Source organism: Camelus bactrianus, chromosome 23, assembly GCF_048773025.1.
Source record: "Camelus bactrianus isolate YW-2024 breed Bactrian camel chromosome 23, ASM4877302v1, whole genome shotgun sequence".
In the NCBI taxonomy this organism is placed as follows: Eukaryota; Metazoa; Chordata; class Mammalia; order Artiodactyla; family Camelidae; genus Camelus; species Camelus bactrianus.
The window spans coordinates 10080970-10104430 of NC_133561.1; the positions used below are offsets into that span (position 1 = coordinate 10080970).

Genomic DNA, 23461 nt, shown 5'->3' on the forward strand with positions numbered 1-23461 from the left:
TATAATCATGGAAAGACAGACAAGAACACAGAGATGTTAAATGATCTTCTTAAATCATCAAGGAAAGCAAAAAACCATAAAAAGCTATGGCAGAACTAAAATCTACGCAGAAAGCAGAAAAGGGGGCAGAGTTAGAAATGCACAGTAGGAAAGAATAAAGAGGAAAAATGACTAAGAAGAAATCAATGAAGGTCAAAATTACAGATACTGAGGATAGAGAATAAGAAAATCTAAGTAACTCAAAAAATAAATGGAATAAATAATCATGGATATAAAATATCCTATAAAACCTGACCCAAAATGGAGGTTTATGTGTATAGATTGAATAGGTTAATAAACACAGTTTTGGCCAAACAGTGGCAATATATTCAAACACAGACATACCTTGGAAGCTTATGGCATTTTGAAGGTAAACTTAAAATTAAAAGATCACCAGCAAAGGAGAAAAAAATATCAGGAAAGTTTCAGACTTCTCATCTGTATCATCAAAATTTGGAAGACAATGGAAAATTTCAAGATATTTTGAGAGAAAATATTTTGACCCAAGAATTTCATACACACCTAAGTCATTATTTATGTGCAAATACAGCAGAAAGATTTTCTTACACAGGTAAGAAATTAAGAGAATGTGCAAAGACAACAGAAACATTCTTATTTAGGCAAAAATGAAGAGAATATATAGCTCATTAATTTAATTAATTATAAAAATTTTCCAAAAACGTTATCTAAAAGACAAAAAGGATGAATCAAGATTCAGAACTTAAGACTGGGGAAGTTAAGAAGTCGATGATAAATATTGAAACAACTTAGAGACATTAATTAATGTAAAAATGATTATATAATCATCTATAAACCAAACATTGGAAGTGCCAGGTGAGAAAAAGGTGAGATAAATTCTTTATCATACAGAAAATAGAAAGACACAGAAAAATAGAGAAAGATATCACTAACCACTAACAGCATTAATAGACTAAATAGCAATTGAACTTCAAAAATCACCAGAGAAGAGAAAAGTTATGGTGAAGAGTCCGAGGACTCACCAACACTATGGTGTTTCTCGTCAAATAGGTGGACTACATTTTCTGGGCTCCCTGCACCTGGGTGAGGTCACGTGACCAGTTTGTGCCATTTTTGGACTGCGGTATTAAGAACCAATGGGCCATCTCTGATTGTCTCTAGTTTTCCCAGCGAGAGAAGAACTTCAAGGCCCTAGGGAACGTGGATGTTCTGGATGGAAAGGTCCTTATATGACCCAGGAGAGTTTAGAAAGCAAAGGAAAAATTACAAATAAATCTCAGAGTTTTGGTTTGGGTTTCTGTGTGAATCCTATGAAAGAAGTCAGAAAACAGAGGAGTAATTACGGGATGAAGAATTTCAAATGTGTTGTTTCACTTCAGACTTCTTGTGTTTGAAGTGTTTTTGTGGCAATCAGGTTTACTTTGCAATTAAAGTGTGAATATCTGAGTGAGAGTTATATGTATAATTTGGAGTTAAGGTATAAATACCAGATTGTGTTTGAAGCAACAGAATGAAATGAGGATTTCCTAGGAGGTGATGTTAAATATGCATACACTGGGGAATATCTTATCAGATATTCTAATCTTGTTCTGGGCAACCTATACTTTATAAACCACAGAAATTTATAAGTAGGTATCGCTCTCACTGTAGCATATCAGGTCAACCTCAGTGAGTTAAAGAAGAAGGTTATTAGCTCTGGATGCAATCTTTGCTATTAAGTGCCATTTTCAGTGGTGATCTCCATGGGTAGGTCAGAAATGGGGTCTTAGCTGTAGCAAATTCTCAAATCTAGAACAAGCCCCTCTCTCTTACAATGGACTTCCAAATAATTTAAAACAGTTGCTAAATGGGCTAGTTGGAAACTCCTCTTGCAAAAGCAATTAGATTATGCTCTGTACATGCTGTTGGATTATTTTTAGAGATTGTTGTCAATATCAGTCATGTCCTCTAGACTTTTACCTTCTAGATCAGAGGTCAGAAAGCTACAGCCCAGGAGTGAAATCTGTCTTGCCGGCTACCTCGTTGTATACAACCTGTGAGCTAAGAATAGTTTTTACACTTTAAAATTGTTAGAAAAAAGCCAAAGGAAGAATCGTGTTTTGTGACACATGAAAATTATATGACAATCAAATCTCAGTGTCCATAATAAATTTTTATTGGAACACAGCCATGCTTGCTTAAGAGTTGTCTATTGCTGTTTTCATGCTACGATGGAAAAGCTGAGTCGTTACAACAAAGACTATATATTGCCTGCAAAATCTAAAATGTTTACTATCTGGCCCTTTGCAAGAAAGTTTGTGGCTCTGATCTGGAGCAATTATAGTAAACCGTTCCACCCAATAGGGCTCCTAAGTGATTTGTCCAGGATTGAATTCTTAGTCATCTCTCATGTACAGGCTCAGTGGGAGGTAACTTTGTTCAAATGTAAAAACCTGAGAGGATCCTGTAAGGCTATTTTATAATAGAAGTGTTCATCTTGCTCATAGATTCTCAAATTGGAGTCCAGCTGACCAAGTTCTCGAGTGCCGAGCTCTGTGTCGTGAACTAAGTACTTCTCGGAAAATCTGAGCTTATCACAGCCACTTCTTGAGAAAATTCTTTGCTCTGCCTGAGGGTGAAACTGCTCACATGAAGAAGTGGGAAGATCATCTTGAGCTGTGATCCAAGCCAGCCTCCTTATTTTTCCCGGCAAGGTATCTCGTGCCTTCTATCTCAAGGTATCTAATGCCTTCTATCTAGGTTATGCATCTAAAACAAATAACTGCATTTTTGGAACCCCTCCCCCGCTGACCACAGCTCCTTTAGTACTCTCAGTGTGTTCCAGTCTGCCAGAGAAAACTGTATTTAAAGGAAATGTACATGAGATGTATTAATTATTCATCATTCTACATTTGGCAGTGGAAACAAGATAGGTCATTTCTGCCCTTTAAGGGAACTGACGTGGGCAAATAGGGACAGAGCTAGTTAGCTAAACTCCTGTAACCAAGAAGCCCTGAAATAAAGTGACTTGGATAAAATAAATGTGAATTTATATTTCATATAACAGTCTCAAAGTAAGTGGATGAGATTATGCTCCATGTGGTCATTCAAGAACCCAGGTTCTTTCTCTTACGTGGTTTTGAATCTCTTACGGTGTTGGCTATGCCTGCACGGCTGACACTGAGAACACTGTCTTGTCCACTGTCTAGTCCCGGGAGAGGATGAAGAGAGAACAGATAGGCACGTACCTGGTGTTTTGTGGCTATGACCTCAAAAGATACACATCCTTTCTTTTCACATTCTATTGGCACAAACACAGTCACATGGCAACAACTAATTGCAAAGGAGCCTGGTAAATGTAGACTCTAGATTGGTGGACATGGGGGCAGCATCACTGAAAGGAAAAGGGGAGTTAGCAATACTAGTCCTACTTCCTACCCAAGTCGGGTAATTACAGAGTGAGATACAGTCTTTACTGATCTTCAACTCACTGCAGAAATGTTTTCACCTGAAAGCAAAATCATGTTGCAAATTTTTTTAGAAATGGCTCCCCAAATTTTTTGTAAAGCTGCAATTGAAAGCACTGGGAACATTTTAGAGGCAGACTAATACTTTATACCAACCCTAAACAATTACTAAGTGCTCAAGATGTATTATCTCATTTCATCTTTGTCACCACGTTTTAAGGCAGTTATTATTATTATCCCCATATTTTGAATTAGGAAACTAGGATACAGTGAACTTAAGTGGCTTGTTTTAGGTCAAGCCCCTTGCTAGAAAACACTGCAACTGGGATTCAAACTTAAGTTTCCTTGATCCCAAAGCCTATTTTTAAAATCATTTCTCCATATGGCTTCATAGAGTTTTGCCATTTTTTCTAGTTAGGAGAATTTAAAACAATAAGAAAAGATGGAATCCCCAACAGGAGAATTAGAGAGTGAAAAAGACTCAGGAAGTACTTTGGGAAAAGTCTTTATTTAGGGGATGAGGAAAAGGAGTAGCTGGTGACACAGGAGGGAGCATTTGAGTAAGGAGGGGTCATTTGTAGCACTCACTGCCACAGAGAAACAGAACAGGATGGCCCTGACGGGAGAGCACTGGGTTGGGTCATCATGAGAACAACTTCAAGAGGACCATGTTAGTGGCGTGCAAGGGGAGAAGGTCAGATTGTTGTCATCTGCACAAGATGCACAGGTGAGCGGAAGAGAAGCCAGTAGAAAAGGCAAATCCAGTCTATTTGCTTTGGTAACTAGATGGGAAGGGAAGCAGAGGAACAAGGTGAGCCAACATTGGTGGGTGCTCTTGGAAGAAGTGAAATTTGGAATTATTTATATATATTGCCACCTGAACAAGATACATTCAGACAATGTCAGCTACAAAATCTGGTGGTTTCTGGTAAAGAGATCAACCCCAGTGTTCACAGCAGCACTATTTACAATAGCTAAGACATGGAAGCAAACTAAATGTCTATCAACAGATGACTGGATAAAGAAGATGCAGTATATACATACGATGGATTACTACTCAGCCATAGAAAAGAATGAAATAATGCCATTTGCAGCAACATGGATGGACCTAGAGATTATCATACTAAGTGAAGTCAGATAGAGAAGTATAAATATCATATGGTATCACTTATATGTGAAATTTAAAAAATGATACAAATGAACGTATTGACAAAACAGAAACAGACTCGCAGACACAGAAAACAAACTTACGGTTACCAAAAAGGAAAGGAGGGGAGGGATAAATTAGTAATTTGGGATTAACAGATACACACTACTATATCTAAAATAGGTAAACAACATGGTCCTACTGCATAGCACGTGGAACTATATTTAATAGCTTGTAGTAACCTACAACAGAAAAGAATCTGAAAAAGAATATATATATATATATCTGAATGATTTTGCTGTACACCTAAAACATTGTAAATCAACTATCCTTCAATAAAATATATTAAAAAAGTTTGTGGAGCAAAGGAAGGAAAGGAAAGAGAGGGAGGAAGGTAAAAGAGAAAAAGAGGAAGAGGGGAAATGGAAGAGGAAGAGGAAGGAGCAAGGTGGACAAGGAGGATTATATGATACAAGACGTGGACCTCTGAAGGTCGGGGTGAGCTCTTGGCAGATGGTAAAGTGGACAATTTGGATAATTTTTCATTTCCTCTTTGTGCATACCTTCCTCTCTTACTACTTCCAGGGTTTTCTTGTTCTTTTCTGGCCATCGATGACCTCGTTACTGAGTTGACCTCAGGAGAGGCACTGCCTTTCCAGAGCATTCCCTCGTGGACATTTTTCACCATTTATTTTAGAGTGAGCAGTCAAAATGGGAAGGATCTCACTAAATCACTCTTGACAAAGTGTTAATAACCATTAAGGCCAAATGCATGAGAAATAGCCGAAAATTGAGCTCTAAGTTGGGAGTTTGAGAAGTGCTACTTACTAACTGTAATTTTGTGTAAGTTGCTAAGTGCCAGTTTCTAACTCCTAGGGCTGTATAAATAATTTAAGTGAAGGTGTTTTTGTATCTCTTCTTTTAAAAATGTCATTTTCCCCACTAATGTAATTTCTCTTTGTGGTATTTCATTTAGGCTGAACTATTTCCTTTTCTTATATAAAGCAGGGATTATGACCTCACATCTCTATAGGGACCAGGAAGATGGGAGGGGGTGGCTGTGTAAAGGGGAAACCAGTGCCAGCTGCTACTGTCCCTTCACAGATGTGGAAATAGTTTCCCCCATCACTGGATTTTTCAAATCAGTTCAAAAATCATCATCTTTATGTGAAATCTTCTGATTTTTAGATGTTAGCTATATATATATATATATATATATATATATATATATATATATATATATATATATATATATATAAATTTTTTTTTTCCCAAAATACTGCAGGCAAAACAATGCATGGAGGTTGGGGTTAGTAAATATGGCCCCTGGGCTGCCAGTTTGCCATCTTTGCGCTAAAAATGAACTGAAGAGATGCAGGGAGGCTTTTTCCTCACATAACATCACAGCAAAGCAAATGTTTAAAATGGGTGCTTCTAAAATTTGCTAACTTGGCGGGGAGGGTACAGCTCATGATAGAGTGCATGTTTAGCACGCACAAGGTCATGGGTTTGTTCCCCAGGACCTCCATTAAATTAAAAAGTAAATAAATGAATAAATAAGCCTAATTACCTCTCCCACAAAAAAATGAAAAAAAAAAAAAAACCAAAGCAAAAATTTAATATTTTAGCCCTGTTAAACTGTGATAGATAAAAATTTACCAGACGTATTTTGCTACCAAAGTAGCACATCCCTGTGGAGGGTCATGGTTCAGAAAGACTACGTTTTAAAATATATATTTAATGGTTTTTACTAAGTAAATATTCATGTCTATTCATGACTTTCAACCTATACTTCTGTGCCTTTTAGCATGTTGCACAATGTGCCAACTTTTTCCTACACATCAAGAAAACAATTTAAATTAAAATTGTAAAAACTAGGTGGCCCTTTCACAGTGGAGTGACTATTTAATTTACTTAGGCTAGCAGGTTACATGAAGGAAGAAAATGATAATGCAACATGCTTTCACAGAGCTGACCCTCTTCTGAGAGTTAACCTTTGTGCTCACAAATAGTTATCTGAAAAATTTCTAAGGTATGAATGGAAATAACAGCCGATTGTATTACCTACATCCCGAAGGTCAGAGGTTCAGATTACCAAAGTAATGAAACTTCAGTGAGCTGCTTCGGATCTATTAGGTTTGTCAGTTTTTATAAGCACGCTTACTTCAGGCATGCAATTATAACATAAAGGACCTGTACTGGTGGAAATTCAGCCACCGGTTCTTAACAGACATATTCAAATGTCAGATGAGGGGGAGGCATCCACCTTTATGAGTGGGCTTTTAAGATGACTCAGGTGGTGAGGGCAAAATAGGAAGGAGATGAGTGAAAATATATTACACACAAAAATCCATCTCCAGATAAAAACTTCGTATTCTTTCCCAGAGGTATCTTCGAGGGTAATCATAAGCATCAATTAACTTACATTCTTCCATTTAAATGGTTTAAGAGATTCCCAATAAAGGTGACACAGATCATTAGAGACCTGCAACCTTACAAAAACCCTAGAGTGAAAGTCTTTTGTAAAAAAATGGGTTATGTAGTGGCAACGTACATCAACATAATCAGTGCTAATTTTAACTTACAATTAATGTCACCCAATACTGGTTTTAATCCACAATTGATATACAGGGGCAAATTCACTCATGTGTTGTAAGTGAAGAGGAACCATTTCTTTTCTTAGGCTGCAACAACACTCAAAGACTGGATCAAAATCACAGTGTTACTATTCCCCATCAGCAGTAATGCTACATCTTTTTAGATACTCGTAGATGAGTATCCTAGAGGATATAGTTTACTTTCATAAAACAAATATTTTAATTGGGGGTTTCCAAGTCAGATATTTCTCAATAGTTGGTAATATTCTAGCAAGTTGTAAATTCAGCTAAGAAGGATTACAATATGTATTTCCCTGATGGATTCGGTCTTGGTTTTTTCTGATTGTGATAATGGATCACTATGAATGAACAGACTAGCTATTAAATGCTACTCTACTGACCAGCCAGATCTGAAAGTTCAGTTATTGTGGTTTCTAAAGTAGCAGGAACAGATCAGATCCATCAGTGACTCTCCTAAGCACCTGTAAGGTCGTGCTCTGAATGGGCCCATGCTGAGCCCCTGAATTACTGAAGCAAGTCCAGTGATGACGTCCGGGCTTCCTATTCCTGTATCAAGCTGGATTCTGCCTATCCCCAGTACTGAGGGAGATTCACTTGGAAAATCCATCACATGACTGCAATCTCAGTAAACTAGTCAGGTTCTTGCTAATCAGTGATGAGTTATCAGATGGGGGTTGCACAGCTCTGTGCAGGACAGTGTACAGTATTACACTGTATCACATTAATACATGGACATTTCTATCACAACTGGCCGGTGTGACAAAAACTACATTCTCCATCCAAAAGGAACAGAAGAAGGGAGAAAGGGCCAAGAAGCATGGACAAGTGGGAGAGAGAACCTCCTTTGGAGAAGAACAGCACAGGGCACTTGGCTTTTTGCTGTCATTTTTTAACGAGTCCATGTTAAATTCATTCTGGTACTAATATGGGAAGGGGGATAAAGACATAAGAAGCTTACTCACTTGGCTTAGCCCATTTCACGTCTATGGCCGTGTGGTTAAGAACAACCGCGATGACATTGGCTCCTCTCTCTGGACGACCAGCCAGCGTTGTCACAGTCGCTTCTTGACTTGGCGTAAAACCCATGCTGTTGTGTACAAAGAGCTTATACTCATATGTTGTAAACCTAAAAGGTTTTTTAAAAATTCATATATAAATTTCTCTTTTCAGAAAACAAAACACATTTTCTTTGTCCTCACAATATACAGATTTTCCTTGTTTCCCTAACAGAATGCACCATTTTCTTCACCACCTCCCCGCCGCCAACAAAATTCATTATCTTCTTTTTCCTCCCTGCACAGGAACATATCATTATTTTTGTAACTCTCGAGCCGTCACTAAAGTGTCAAGAAAATATTTTACTAGAAATGCTAAGCAAATACTGCGATTTAAAACAAATGTTCTTTACCGTTTTCTCATCCTTACTGTTTTCAGAAGTGGTGAGGATTACAGCTCAATTCAAGATGCAATTACACATCCGGCCACCTGCCAGATTTCTATCTGAATTTGATCCAGAGAGTTTTATGCTCTTCTTTTGGGAAACTCATCCATTTTCAAATATCAGGCTCCCCCATCACCATTTTCTTCCTATACTTGTGTTTCCTTCCCATAATCTCATTGGCAGAGAGATAAACCCTCAAATTAAATCGTAAAACTGTGACTAAAGTATACAACATCCTCCCGCTGAGTTTTGCTGTATACATGGTGAGCCGAATTTGGCCTCTGTGAGAATGTATTTACTTGAGTCAATATAGTGGAAACTGAACGCTGCTTTGTGGGAGGAGAAAATTTGACATGGTGGTGTCATACGATGCGGACTTTCCACGTCATGTATTAAAACAGTGATGGACTAAAGCCACCAGTTCCTTGTCCTTTTTGGTTCTTTCAGGCAGAAGACTTATGAGGCTTTCTTTTTTGGGTCAAATTACTTGGGTAGGAAAAGGCTATTTATCGACACAGTGAGGCTTTAACTGGACAATGGCTTCAACCAAGAACTTGCTTTAACTCATTGCACAACACACGACCCTCCCCAGGGGGCATCCATCCTCAGGGCAAATGCTGGCCTCAGAGCATCACCTTGTTTGGGTTTAATAGATTATCAAGGCTGTCTCATATCCAATGCAGGACCCATGGAATGTGTCTCCGTAAGTCACAACTTATTAGTCATGACACGAAGGGAGAGTGCTGACTGCAGGACTGTGCTAAATCACGGAGCCAAAATTACGTCTGATGCTCACAGCATTTTGCTGTCAGCCGTGCAGAAGAGGTCTGCTTGCCTTAGCTTGCTTCTCACCCGGGGCTGAACGTGTTTGTGTAGGGCTCGGCCTCGGCCACATCCAGGGCGTCGCTCTGTTACGGGAGCTCTAGGTGAGGACTCAGTGATTTCTTTGAAGCTACTTATTACCTATTTCCCCCAAGTAAGTGCTAGCATCAGATCTTCCACATCTCTGCTTTCCCACCTCTCCTCGGGTCTTTCTTTTCTGCTTTTCTGCTGTAGCGGTTGAACTGTGCTGCCCTCACCCTAAGATACATTTAAACCCTAACCCCTGGTCCTTGTGAACGTGACCTTATTTAGAAATAAAGTCTTGGCAGATGTAATCAGGTTAAGATGAGTTCATGAAGAATTGTGGAGAGCCCTAAATCCAGTGGACTAATGTCTTTATTAAAAAAGGAGGGAAATTTTGATACAGAGACATGGACACAGACAGAGAAGACGGGGGCAGAAACCGGCAGTGCTGAGCAGCCTCAAGCCGAGGAACCACCGGGGCCACCAGAAGTTGGAAGAGGCAGGGAACGGCTGTTCTCTAGAGCCTTTGGCGGGAAGCTACCCCTGACAGTACCTTGATTTTGGACCTTTAACTCCCAGAACTGTAAAAGAACACATTTGTTGTTTTAAGCCACCCAGTTAGTTCACAGCAGCCCTAAGGAGCTAATACATCTGCTCTTCAGCCAGCGCGGAACAGCCTACGTGACGGCAAAGGGAAGATAATCACAGTGGTATTCACTGCGTCCTAGCTGTATGTCAGGGACTTTCCAGACGTAGTAACTCATGCACTCTTCACCGCACTATTATCATATGCGGTTTGAAAATGAGGAAAGTAAGGCTCTAAGAGTTAAATAACTCATCCGAGTCCCGGAGCCAGTCAGTGGGAAAGCGCAGACTCCAGCCAAGGCAGCCCGATTCCACAGCCTCTCTTTCCACCGTGATGCTGCGCTGCCAATGCCACAGGGATGGTGGGGATGAAGACGACAACGTCAAACACGATGGAACCTGATCCATCCGGAGCCGGATGGTATCATTTCCCTGGGGCTTGACCTTTTAGTTATTTTTCTGGCAAAGGAGATAGGTTTCTGCTTACGCATCCAAACGGTCTCGCCAAATTTCCTTTGTGACCACTAGTACGAATGTGAAGGATGGTGAGTCGGGGTTAAGAGGGTAGCAAGCCTATGACAGTCAATGAAACCAAGCTCATGGCTCACATGGGGACTGAACCAGCGACCTTGGCTTCATCAGCTTGGCAGTCTCCCTGGGTAGAGAACTTTTAATTGTGTTTTACTTCACAAAATGGCTTAAAAGAAATTTAGCTCGAGCCTGGATGCCTCATGTCTCCCACAATATATGAATTTTTCTTCCACACGCTCATGCGATGACACATTTAGCAATCTTCGTGGCTTTAACGTGATACCATTTTTGTGGTTCTTTTCTGCAAGTGGAACTAAAAACATCAGGTGGCGCTAAAATGGTGAATTGTCAATAATTTCTGTGGGGCCTTAGTTTTTACTACAATACTTTAAGCTATTTCATCATAATTTAGGTATGGTGAGATACACGATTTATGTCTAGATGGAAGAAATTTAGACCACATAAATACATACAATTGGAATGCACGTTTTCAAAGTACAGTTGGCCCTTGATGTCAGCGGAGGATTGGTTCCAGGACTCCTCTGGGGACCAAAATCTGAGGATGCTCATGCTCAAGTCCCTTATATAAAATGGCACAGTATTTGCATATAACCTATGCACATTTTCTGTATACTTTAAATCATCTCTAGATTACTTTTAATTCCTACTATAATGTAGATGTGATGTAAATAGTTGCAAACACAATGTAAATGATATGTAAATTGTTGTAGGCACACAGCAAATTCAAGTTTTACTTTTTGGAAATTCCTGGAATATTTTTCCCCTAATATTTTTGATTTGTGGTTGGTTGAATCGTGGGTACAGAACCCGTAGATATGGAGGGATGACTGTAATATTAAAACTTTAGTGAGAGATGAGTTTAGAGTTTATCTGCTTTAAATAATGAAATATCTGATATATTTTAGAGATAAGAAACCTGAGGACCAGAGATGTTAACTGGCTTTGCCTAAGGTTGCACAGCTATTAAGAGGATTAGGTGGGCCTCTGATTTATTCGTTTCTAATATTAAGTTATTTCCACTATTTGCAATTTTATTGAATTGAGAAATCAGTAGGTATTTCACTCCATGCCATTCACTTATTTGCCTTTTGCATTTTCTTTAATTTTCGTGGTTGAGTTAAAAATTTTAAGGAAGTAGGATCTTGAACTTTCTTAAATGAAATACTAAAATATACTGTCTTCATTGCATCTGAAACCCAGTCTCTGTCAGAAAGTATATATATCTTTGACTACATGAGTTGGTATATATCTCGCTACTTCATGTTAAAAAAAGAAAATATTCGTTTGCTTAAAATGTTTTGTTCATTCGCTTTAGTATGTTGTTTTTTAGATGGACTTAGGTGTTGGATATTGATATCAAATGGGACATTTCATTTAGTTAATAATAAAAGAGTACTTTTAAAAGAAAAATGCTTGGTCAGTTGACATCATAGAAGCAGGCAAAACTTAAGTTTATCAATCAATATCTTCCTTAAAATTAATTGTGTTTCTTAGGTAAGTCTTTAAAAATGTACCATTTCAAATCCTGTATAAAAAAGCTTTTGAAATCTTCAAAGTGAACGAAAACTTATACTGAGTCTATACGGTAGCCAGTAAAATCAACTGTTTGAAGGTCAGTTTAGGAAAACTAGGCTGTTAGAATATTTGTTCCCTACGTGATTAATTCATTTGACACCATCATCCAGCCCCTCCTTTCATTTACACACAGAAAATGGTAAATCTGTATATTAGACGTGACTCTGGTATTTTTCCTTGTAAGAGATAATATATATTAAAATCTTATTTATGGAACAAGACTCATTTCAAGGTTCAGTTGTTATTACTCAAATGAATTAGAAAACTAGATTCTGTTAAATGATGAAGTTTTTAATCTGCTTGTTTATCGAGTAGGTAATTTTATAAATAAAACAGATAGTGACTAAAGCATTCAGTCTCATAACTTTCAGGTCACATATAATTTGGTTGCTCAGTGACACAAAAATCTACTTGCCCAATAGAGAAAGGATCCTTACTGAAACTTAAAAAGATGTTTCTTTTCTTAAAAATTATACCGCTCTCTTATGTTTGATATACTTGATATACTGTTACTTTATTCATTAAATTAATTTGTTCATTCATTCAAAAAATATTTATTAGCACTAACAACATGCCAGATGCTAAACGTAGTGAATGTAAAGTCTGTCCTAGTGGAGTGTGTATATATATATATATTTTTTTTTTGTTTTACAGAAATATGTTTTTAAATAAGAACCTTTAAAATATTTATTTGTTTACTCCTTTTTTCTTTCCACACTTATCAGACAGAGCATCTCATTTAACCTTATCTAGTTAGGAAGTCTTCACAGAGGAGATAACATTTGGGCTAAGAAATGATGACAAGTGATAATTTGGTCAGTGAAGACATTTGTCCAGTAAGAAGCATTATTCAGGGCAAAATGTCTGAAGGCTTGTATCCTGAAAGTGTCTGATGTGTTGTGGGAACCAGTAAAATTCTTCCGTGCAGCTACAGAATGCCCCAGGTGATTTTCATCAGAATTAAAAATGTGTCAACTTTATTGATGTCCTAACAGAATTCATGTGTCAATATTGTCACCAATATAAATCATGCTTCCGAAAATGCAGGCCATTCAAGTGTCTCCTTCTCCTAACTCTCCTCCTTGCCCACCACGACCCAACACAGGCTGGAGCACAGCATTACACACCAGAGGATTTGAGAAACTCTGATAGCACACTGTTCCTTGCACCCTCAAATCTTTGGTGGGAATAAATAAATAAGCAAACAGACCAAAATGCAATACTGCTTCCACTGCTTAAATCTGTAGTTATTTAAATTTTCCATTGTGGTGGATACCTTTTCTTTTCCTCATTTATTTGTTGCTGAAAGCTTTTTTTTTCCTAAAAATGTTGAAGATTTTCTGCTTTTGGAAATTGAAGGGTAACGATGATCACACTTGAAAGTTTTCATGGTACTCTTCAGACTGTGAGTGAAAGTTACAGCTGTCACATTCCTGTCGCTATTTACACTTTCGCCACCAGAATGTTACACCTAAAATAATTTTGCTATAATTTCTGTCTTTGTTCTACTGTGTCATCGACATGTAAAAAGAAATGCAAAGAAACTAGATTTCTTTTTTTTTCCTAAAGAAAATGTTAGGCAATAAAACCTCCTGTGAAAAAATGCACCCTTCCAAGATTCAGAGGTTCATTTTTTGTGAGGCAAGGTTTCACATGATGACACTTAGAAAAGGACAGCACGGGGTAAATTTAGATCAGAGAAAGAAAAGAAGAAAAAAAAAAAAATGGAGAAAAGCACCGTGACTCTACTAAGTTAAATGTGAAGCAGACACAGCTCTGCTCACTTTGAATTAAGTCCATTGCTAGGAGACGGTACCCCGATGTTGACAGAAGTTGGCTTTCAGTTGTAAATCCAACTTTCATTCACATTATGATATTAAGGAAGAAAGTAACAGGATCAACCTCACGGTGGTGGTGATGAAAGTCATTCCTTCCACTCACCCTCCACGTGTAGAGGTCAAGTTCTTAATAGCTATAAACTTGAATATGTTGATGTTACAGGAACACGTGTCATGGAGTTGACTCTGTCCTTTCCATGATAGCAAAGCAGAAAATATTGTCTGCGCTCATTTAATCTCATTATAAAGAAGAGAAACAAACATTATATTTTTTTGAATATTATCCCCCACGAACTATGTCCTCTTTTTGAGCTTGAAACATTTCATTTTTGCAGGTTAAAAAAATCAGAATATATGTCAATAAGATTCAAACATAGATTTTATAGTATATTTATCGTAAGCATTTAAACCTGAGAACAGTCAAGTCCAACCACTCTTCGAAATTAAGATGCATGCCTATTAATTTTGAATGCTTTCATTTAAAGATAATGCAATTAGAGGATTCTTGACAATCACATGAAGGTCTCTTTCCAGAATATCACTGATAAAGAAATACTTGTAGGAATTTATAAATAATTGAAAGGAATAGGAATTAGAACACACCTCCCTTCATAAACTCAGTGGCAGCTCAGTTATAATCTACAAGTCAATATTTTTCTTAAAATAGAAAAAGAATCTATTATTTCTTATAACTTACTCTTGCTTCGTCAGATACAGAACAGAAAAGGAGGACATGCCATTGCTGTGTTCACAGCAGTTTTATCTGATCACTGTGAGGTGCTGAAAATCCGAAGGCTGGGTTGATGCTCAAAATGAAGGAGGTCACTGCCCTTTTGATAAACCTCGCCTCGGCAGCACCAGACGACAACAGCACATTTACCAGATTATCCAACTGATGAAAATGTCAGAAACCCAAAGTGATGGTTCCCCTAACAACTATAACTCGGCCACTTTGCACAGAATTATTAAGGAAGAAAAGTTAGAAACTGACAAGAAGTATCAACCCACAGTGACACCGAGTTTGTGTTTACACAGACAGGAAAATTCAGTAGCCAGGCAGCTAGCTGCTTAACTCAGACAAAATCACCCTTTACCTCAGATAATCATAAGAACACAAGTATTTTTGTTTAAACTAAATTATCTGGATAATTAGCTCAAAGTTTCATCTTGTATGTGGAGATACAAAGGCAAAAATAACTACTACATTGACGTGACTTTCAGAATATAATCACATTTAAGATGAAAGTGATGTGTTTTCTATGTATTAGAATATACAGCTAGCCAAAGCAGACCACGTGACTGAGGAATTAACTTCAGTTTATACTTGCTGTCACAAACATATTCATAAACGGATACCCAGTGAATCTCAAGTTAATTTAACTTTTTATATCAGGAGACATTCCAATTGAAAAACTGTTTCCAGATGTAGCTATTGGTGAGATCAGATCAGGATGGGAAGAGACACTTCCCTGGTCCCTTTATTTATGAGGATGTAAGTTATGAAGGAAATAAGGAGTCTGGGTGGAAGAGGAAATGACGTATTTGTCCTAAAGACATTAGAATTCAAAGGTTTCTCCCCCTAAAAAATACAGACAAACAAATAAGCCAACAAGACAAATACAAGTCAAAGGGTAGGCTCATTAAGGAGGCAGCAACACAGATGTACAGGAAGGCGGGCTGACTGCTCCTGTCCTTCCTTCTGTGCTGGGAGAGATGCTCGCCTACCAGGAGGGGCGGCCAGCCTGGCTGCTTGCAGTCAAGGTGGGTAATGACAGCATCCACCATATAAGACCATTTATTTTAATCAGGAAGACTGGCATGGCACACAGCGCCCACTAGTGGACTAATTTCCAGTTTTCTCAGACTTGAGAGAGAACCTCCCTTGGGCTGAAGGGGCCCCTGCTTATTTTGTACTTACAAAGGGTAGAGAGTTAGAAAAAAAGGTTTCACAGTATGAAGACTCATGCCACTTATTTTAAATTTTAGAAAAAAATGCATATTGTTTTTCGTAACAAGCTGGTTACATGGGTCATAATGGTTTATTTGAATAACTTAAAAAATCTTTCCTAGTCCTAGCAGAAAAAAATATATATGCTTTGACATTTCATATCCTGAGGCTAGTCAAAATATCAGCTCAGCACATTTTGTTACACATCCCCTTCCTTTCTAAAAGGAGTTGTCATCAGTATGTTTATGTCAATTTGTGCTTCAATTTAATTTGTGGGGATTGAACTGAATTCTTTCCTTAGATCTTAGATTTGGACTTCTCATTAAAAATCCTTTCATCCATCACTAAAAATTCAATAATAAAATTTTGGCCTTGGTCCTAATTCTTTAATAAGTTTTCACTGCTTCTATGAGGAAACAAAAGTAACTTTCTGAGACTTACTCTCTTTTTCTGCTAATGGTATCATGACTAAAAATCAGATTCAGGAATGTTAAATAATCAAGTCTTACTTATTTTGGAATTTGCTATAGTTCAGGTGCTTAAGAGTTCACAAATCACAGACAGCTACTTTTCCAAACTATTTCCCTAGGTAGTGCTGGTGATGCTGTAGTTAACAGTAATAAGAGCAATTAATGCATGTACAAGTGTGTGTGTGTTCGTGTGTGTGTGTGTGTGTGTGTGTGTGTGTGTGTGTGTGTGTGTGGCTTCCTATGCTAGACTGTGAGCTCTTTGAGGGCAAGGGCTAGGCTATCCATTTTTCATTCCTCCTCTCAGTGTATAGTAAGCAAAAAGAAATAGCTGAATAAATGAATTTTTTTCAACTGAAATGATCATTATATAGTGGTGCTGGATTAAGTAAATAATAAATTGAAAATAGTGGAGAACAGTTGGACAACCACGATCATTTAGGTTGAAAAAAAGGATATGTTAATCCCTAGCAAACTACCAATGACATTTTTCAAGGAGCTGGAACAAAAAAATGTTAAAATTTGTATGGAAACACAAAAGACCTCAAATAGCCAAAACAATCTTGAAAAAGAAGAATGGAGCTGGGGGAAATAACGCTCCCTGGCTTCAGACTATACTACAAAACTACAGTAACCAAAACAGTATGGTACTGCTACAAAAACAGACACATAGATCAATGGAACAGGATAGGAAGTCCAGAAATAAACCCACACACTTATGGTCAATTAATCTACAACAAAGGAAGCAAGAAAATGCAACGGAGAAAAGACAGTCTCTTGAATAAGTGGTGCTAAGAACACTGGACAGCTACATGTGAAAGAATGAAATTAGAACATTCTCTAACACCATATACAAAAATAAACTCAAAATGGATTAAAGACTTATTCATAAGACCAGATACTATAAAACTCCCAGAGGGAAACACAGGCAGAACACTCTTAGACATAAATCACAGCAATGTAGTTTCTGAACCAGCTCCTGGAGCAATGAAAATAAAAGCAAAAATAAACAAATGGGATTTAATTAAATTTAAAAGCTTTTGCACAGCTAAGGATACCACCAACAAAATGGAAAGACAACCTACAGGATGGGAGAGAATATTTTCAAATGATGAGACCGACAAAGGACTAATTTCTAAAATATACAAACAGCTCATACACTTTAATACCAAAAAAAACAAGCAATCCAATCAAAAAATGGGCAGCATACCTAAATAGACATCTCTCCAAAGATGGCAAACAAGCACATGAAAAGATGCTCAACATCACTAATTGTTAGCAATGCAAACCAAAACTATGAGATATCACCTCACAACAGTCAGAATGGCCATTATTAAAAAGTCTACAAACAATAAATGCTGGAGAGGGTGTGGAGAAAAAGGAACCCTCCTACACTGTTGGTGGGAATGTAAATTAGTACAGCCAGTATGGAAAACAGTATGGAGGTTTCTTAAAAAACTAAAAGTAGAGTTACCATATGAGCCAGCAATCCGACTCTTGGGCATATACCCAGAGAAAAATACAACTCAAAAAGATACATGCACCCCAATGTTCGTAGCAGCACTATGTACAATAGCCAAGACATGGAAACAACCCAAATGTCCATCAACAGATGACTGGATAAAGAAGATGTGGTGTATATGTATATGTATATGTATACACACACACACATACATATACATACACATACATATATATAAAGGAATATTACTCAGCCACAAAAAATAAAATAATGCCATTTGCAGCAACATGGATGGACTTGGAGATTGTCATTCTAAGTGAAGCCAGAAAGAGAAAAAGAAATGTCATATGATATCACTCATATGTGGAATCTGAAAAAAGGGGACACATAGTGATTTACTTAGGATAAATTTCTAGGAATGAGAGAGTTCTAGGTCAGAGTATACCCAGTTTTGGGGCTTTAGATTTATAAAACCAGACTGATTCTTAGAAGAACCATGGTTTTAATGAGAATTTCATCAACATTGAGGCTGAACATTTTTATATGCTTTTGGACATTTGTATTTCTTTTTTAAAAATATCTTGTTCATATCCTTGCCTATATGAAGTTCATCTTTTTTTTTTTTTTAAGGATTTGAAAGAGCTATTTACATGTAAAAGATTTTAACCCATTGTCTGATATACATAATGCAAATAATCCTCTAGTTTGTCATTTGTCTTAAAAAATTTTTTTGGATATAAAAAAAGGATGTACTAATAATTGATCTTTTTGGCTTCCAAAAATGGCAGCTTGCTATGGTTCATTTTATTGCTTCATTAGGTTTACCTGCTGCCTCCCTTCAAGAACCTCACAATACCTAGACTGTCTTTCCACCACCACCCTTTCAGAAGGACAGGAGAATTTTCTCAAGTTTTATACATTCCCCAAAGATAATAATCCCATGGCTCATATTCCTAAGTTACAGAGAAATTAAATAACCAACCCCATACATATTATTAAACACAGCCTTTCATTTAACTTCTCTTGGGCGCTCACTGTATACCAGGCACTAAAGTGGGGACTGGATATCAGAAGTCGTGAAGACAAGACCCTGTTCACGGCGGATCTGAAGATAAAGTGGGGTGTAGCCAGACCAGGACAAAGACGACAGTGACACAGAAGCGGTGTGCAATGAAAATACGTTAAAGAAGCAGCTGGTTCAGACCAGGAGGAGAGTGCGCCAGGAAACCCTAGGCCAGGCTTTCGAGGAGGAAAACAGGGGAAAAGGCAGTGATGGGGAGACGCTGAGGGAGCTTGGGAGACAAGGCCAGGTCATACACAGAGCTCAGACTAGAGCTGGTCAGTGGTGAGTCTAGAAAAATAATCAACCTGATAGAAAAGTTATTGAAATAAATGTTTGAAAAGTTTTCATAAAATAATACTTGTGGGTTTTTTTTTTTTTCAATTTGATTACATTGCTTGGATTCTTGAAGGTTTAGAAGTCACAAGATCCTTATTTTATAGACAACAAAGGTAAAGCCCAGAGAAGTCAAGCGACTCACCTAAGGCCACAGAGCTAGTCCTGCAACACCAGGTGAAACCGAGTCCAGCTCTCCTAACTCTCCCAGGAAGGATTCTTTTCTGACCTTGCCTATATTTGCCCATTTCTGGGTTTCTTCCAACTCTAGATTGCATTCTTTCAAGTCCTCAGCCTAATAACTAAATAATTTTTGTGGACTGAATCAATGACATAACTATTTCCTGGAAAAGCAAGCATTTTACAAGTGTCCCAAAATTCCCCAGTTTCGTACACAGTCAGTATTTCCAGATTCCTCTATTACGTGTCTGGTAAGAGCTGTGACAAAGGCAACAGGTTAAGGCTCAAACATCTACAAATTCGACTTCAAAGGGCTTATTTTCAGCATGCAGTTAAGATGGCAAATATTAAACAAGCTGACTGTCGCAGTTCGATGATTAATGCCACAGATAATAACCAAACATGTTTTATTGCACAGCTGATAACTCGCTCACACAATGAAGACACTAAGGTTCTTTGAACTATTCAACATGCCCCAAACTAAATGGCAGCATTTGTTTTTATAGTTTTTGTAATCTCACCTGCTAAGACCCTTATCTTCATAAAACCACTGAGTTCCTGAATAAATATTGTGCCACAGATTTAAATCTTCTGGGGGATTTGATGCAAGTGGTTGCTGGATTTTACGTCTCAGAAGCTCGTATCTAAAGCAAAAGACAAGCAGACACATCGGGATTATCACAACTAATGTTATTACCAAAATTCAGGTTGTCTCTTGGCATGAATATGTGGTGTGCACGTGTAAACACAAAGAAAACATCTTAATTTTCGGTTACAAAGTTTTTCCCAGATACTCAATTTCTTTTTTTTTTTTTTTTTTTTGTTCTGGTGCAAGTGTCATCTACATAGCAAACGGAAATAATTAGCTTCATTCACATTTTACTATTGTCAGTAAAATGACATTTTAGATTTCTTCTCTGTCAGATTTGCCAAAACTTTATTGCCAGTTCACACAAAGGAGAAATACAAAAAGCTTATAAAGTTAATGATTTCCTAAGACTTCAACCATCAGTACTTTACAAACAATGATATTATTATCCACTCCAGAGTCTTGGCTAAGTGTCAAATTGTTACAAAGCCATTTCAGGCTCACAATTCTTTTCTTTCATCTTATTCATAGGTCTGACCACATTCTTTACAAGCTTCCAGATAATAATGATGTGCTAAAGAATGATTGTGTTAGCTCTGGAATTCTGAGGCGTATATGTGCAAATGTGCCATTTAGAACATGCATCCAGCTTGCTTAACATATAAGAAAAAATATACTTTGAAAATCAAGAGAGGGAGAATCAGAGAACAGTGACTATTGTTTCAAGGGTTTTAGTTCCTCACAACATTGTGATATTTTTACCTTGATGAACTTGCATGGTTCCATGTAAGTCAAGAAACACAATATGAAACTGTATGAAAGATACAAGTGAGGAATATCCATTAAGGAATTAGTTCTACGTTCATATGTGAGAAAAAGCCCCCTTCTTTCGTTCCTGGAGAGACAAGATGCTAACAAAATCCAAAGGCACAGATACTTTTTCTTACCTCAAATTGGGTCCATTTGGCCTGGATGGTGGCTGCCAAGAAATCCCAACATGTGATTCACTCAGCGGAATTGCTGACAACGGGCTAAGATCCTGGGGGAGGCTGGGATGGGTGGTCACATGGGTGGGTAAACTCTCTGTGCACCCTCCTAGATACCCACTGCCCCCTGAGCAAGCCACAATGGTAACAGAATAGTTAGTGAACGGAATCAGATGAGGAATGACTTGACTCAATGAGGAGGAAGTAACATTGGCTATTGTGACGTGAGGCTCAGGCATGCGAATCTCGTAGCTGAGTATGTCTCCATTCTGCATAAGTGGGGGCTTCCAAGTGACCTGAAATCAAAGACCAACTCAGAATCAGTGTGACAGCACAGGAGCGGAGCAACGGTAGCTCACAAGACCCAGAATTCTGCCCTCTCTTGTTTTCAGTTAAGTCCCTTCCTAAATGCCTACTTTCAGCTTAGCCCTTTGCACTAGACAGTAATGAAGGGTTCGGCTCAATTAGCACTACACCAGGAACTAAATGAAATCCTGTTTCCTGGGTCTGGCTTTCAGTTTGGATACTTTCTAAGACTGTCAAACTCCAACACAGCTTAGTGATTCATCTCCACCGTGGGTGTCCTGAAGGACACAGAGCACACACATGGAGGAAATTCACACACCCACATGCACCGATGGGGCAGCAGCAGGATTTGATAGTTTTCTTGTTTATAACTCAATTAAATGAAGCATCAGAACTCCTTGCTTTGCGTTGTTAGTGTGTACTCTAAATATGTCACTACTCTTTTTTTGGATGGTGGTGGGGGCACATAGGACATTATTGCATTTTTTGAGAACACACAATTGTGTTCCTGACTCTCACTAGTGCATAATACAGCAGGTAAAGAGATAACAACACCTCCTATTCTCAAAGGTAAGAGATGTGTGGGAAGCTTTAAAACGGCAACCAAAGGATGATCCTGTTTAAGTCACAGACATGAACATCAGAAGAAAGAAACAACAAAATTTTGTAATAATGTTTAACATTCCTTTTCCTTTCTGGTTAAATACTGTAAGGGCATGGTGCTAACCCACTCATGCTCTTGTGGGGAGAAAGGACCCAAGAAAAATGTGCACAGGCCATTAAAAAAAATCACTTATTTATATGCTCTCCTGGCTTGTCTCTTTTATGGTTGCCTTGCAATGTTCCTTAAATTTTTTTTATGTATTTCATCTCCCAGATAGACTGTAAGCTTCCTGACAGGAGGGCCTTAAAGTGTATGCCCATTAAATGCCACTTACCCAGAGATGGATGGGAGTTCAGTAAGTAATGTCAGTCATGGACAACTGGATTAAATTTTTCCTTAGCATACAGATATTTTGAAACTGATTTTTCCACCAAGTGATATATTAATATCTATAGTGCTAATTCTATACAAAATCAAAGTCCGAAAGGAATAATAGAAAGATTAGAATGGAAAAGGGTGGACCAAAATTTTCTATCTTCAATCAAAGAGAAAAAATGTCTTCCAGAAGGAATCTGACCTGAGATTCTGGTATTCTTACTAATACTTGGTGGCAAAATGGGCTCCTCCCACATGTCAGTTGGGCAGCTACTTAATGATTACTGTCCTAATGTGTAGTTAACAAGGACCTGACATCTACTTAAATTTTACTACATGGCTTGAAATCCTTACTAATTTTTAAAACTTCTAGAAGAACTCCACACTGTGCTGGTGAAGAGAAGTTTTAGACGCGTTGTTCCTTATGAACATAGAGGATTTTCCTGGATGTAAGGAAAGACCAAAGAAGCCTAATGCAAGCAAAGTTGGTAGAGTGGATTTGGGATTCTCCTTGTTTTTGAGGTGCAGTGCTCTTCGTGGACTCGAAAAATGAGTCAAGATCAAACGTAGGGGGCTTCTGGGTACTTGTAAATGAAAAATGGAAGGGTCATCCCAGCTCAGCTCTACCTGACTCACACGTGGATACCACTTATCTCTGGAACCAGAATACTCTGAGACTAAGGTCAAGGCCTGGCAGCACTTGAAAGAATTCAAACTCAGGAGGTAGTCTGCGTTAGCAGTTGAGCTGAGAGTGAACTGATTTGGAACTCAGTTACTGAGGCTGAGAAAAGCATTCATAAGATAAAACTTGAATAAGATACCTATGCAGTTGAGATGAAGAGATTTGATGTAATGACTCTGGAGACAGCCATTTGAAGATCTAAAAAAAACCCAAAATCCCAATTTTCTCCACTGTAAATGTTTACATCCAGAAATTAGTTGTTTTTTCTCACTTAGAAAGTTACAGGCTTAGGAAGATCTATCTTTTTGACAGTGTTGAGTTGGAAGACACGATCTGCTTCTACAGAAAATTTGTAGAAGGACTTTTATAACAAGATGAAGAAAGCCATTGTCATTATAGT

The 23461-nt window shown here is 37.9% G+C and overlaps 1 protein-coding gene across 1 annotated transcript in view; it reads right to left on the bottom strand.

The window, feature by feature from the left end:
- USH2A (usherin) overlaps positions 1–23461 on the bottom strand; it is a 642834-nt gene that overhangs the window by 190101 nt on the left and 429272 nt on the right. Inside the window, exons 41-43 of the mRNA XM_074351610.1 lie at positions 21056–21390; positions 20041–20163; positions 8192–8355 (exon numbers count right to left, since the gene is read on the bottom strand). Of these exons, the coding sequence (XP_074207711.1) occupies positions 8192–8355; positions 20041–20163; positions 21056–21390 (622 nt within the window). The remainder of the gene's footprint in view (positions 1–8191; positions 8356–20040; positions 20164–21055; positions 21391–23461) is intronic.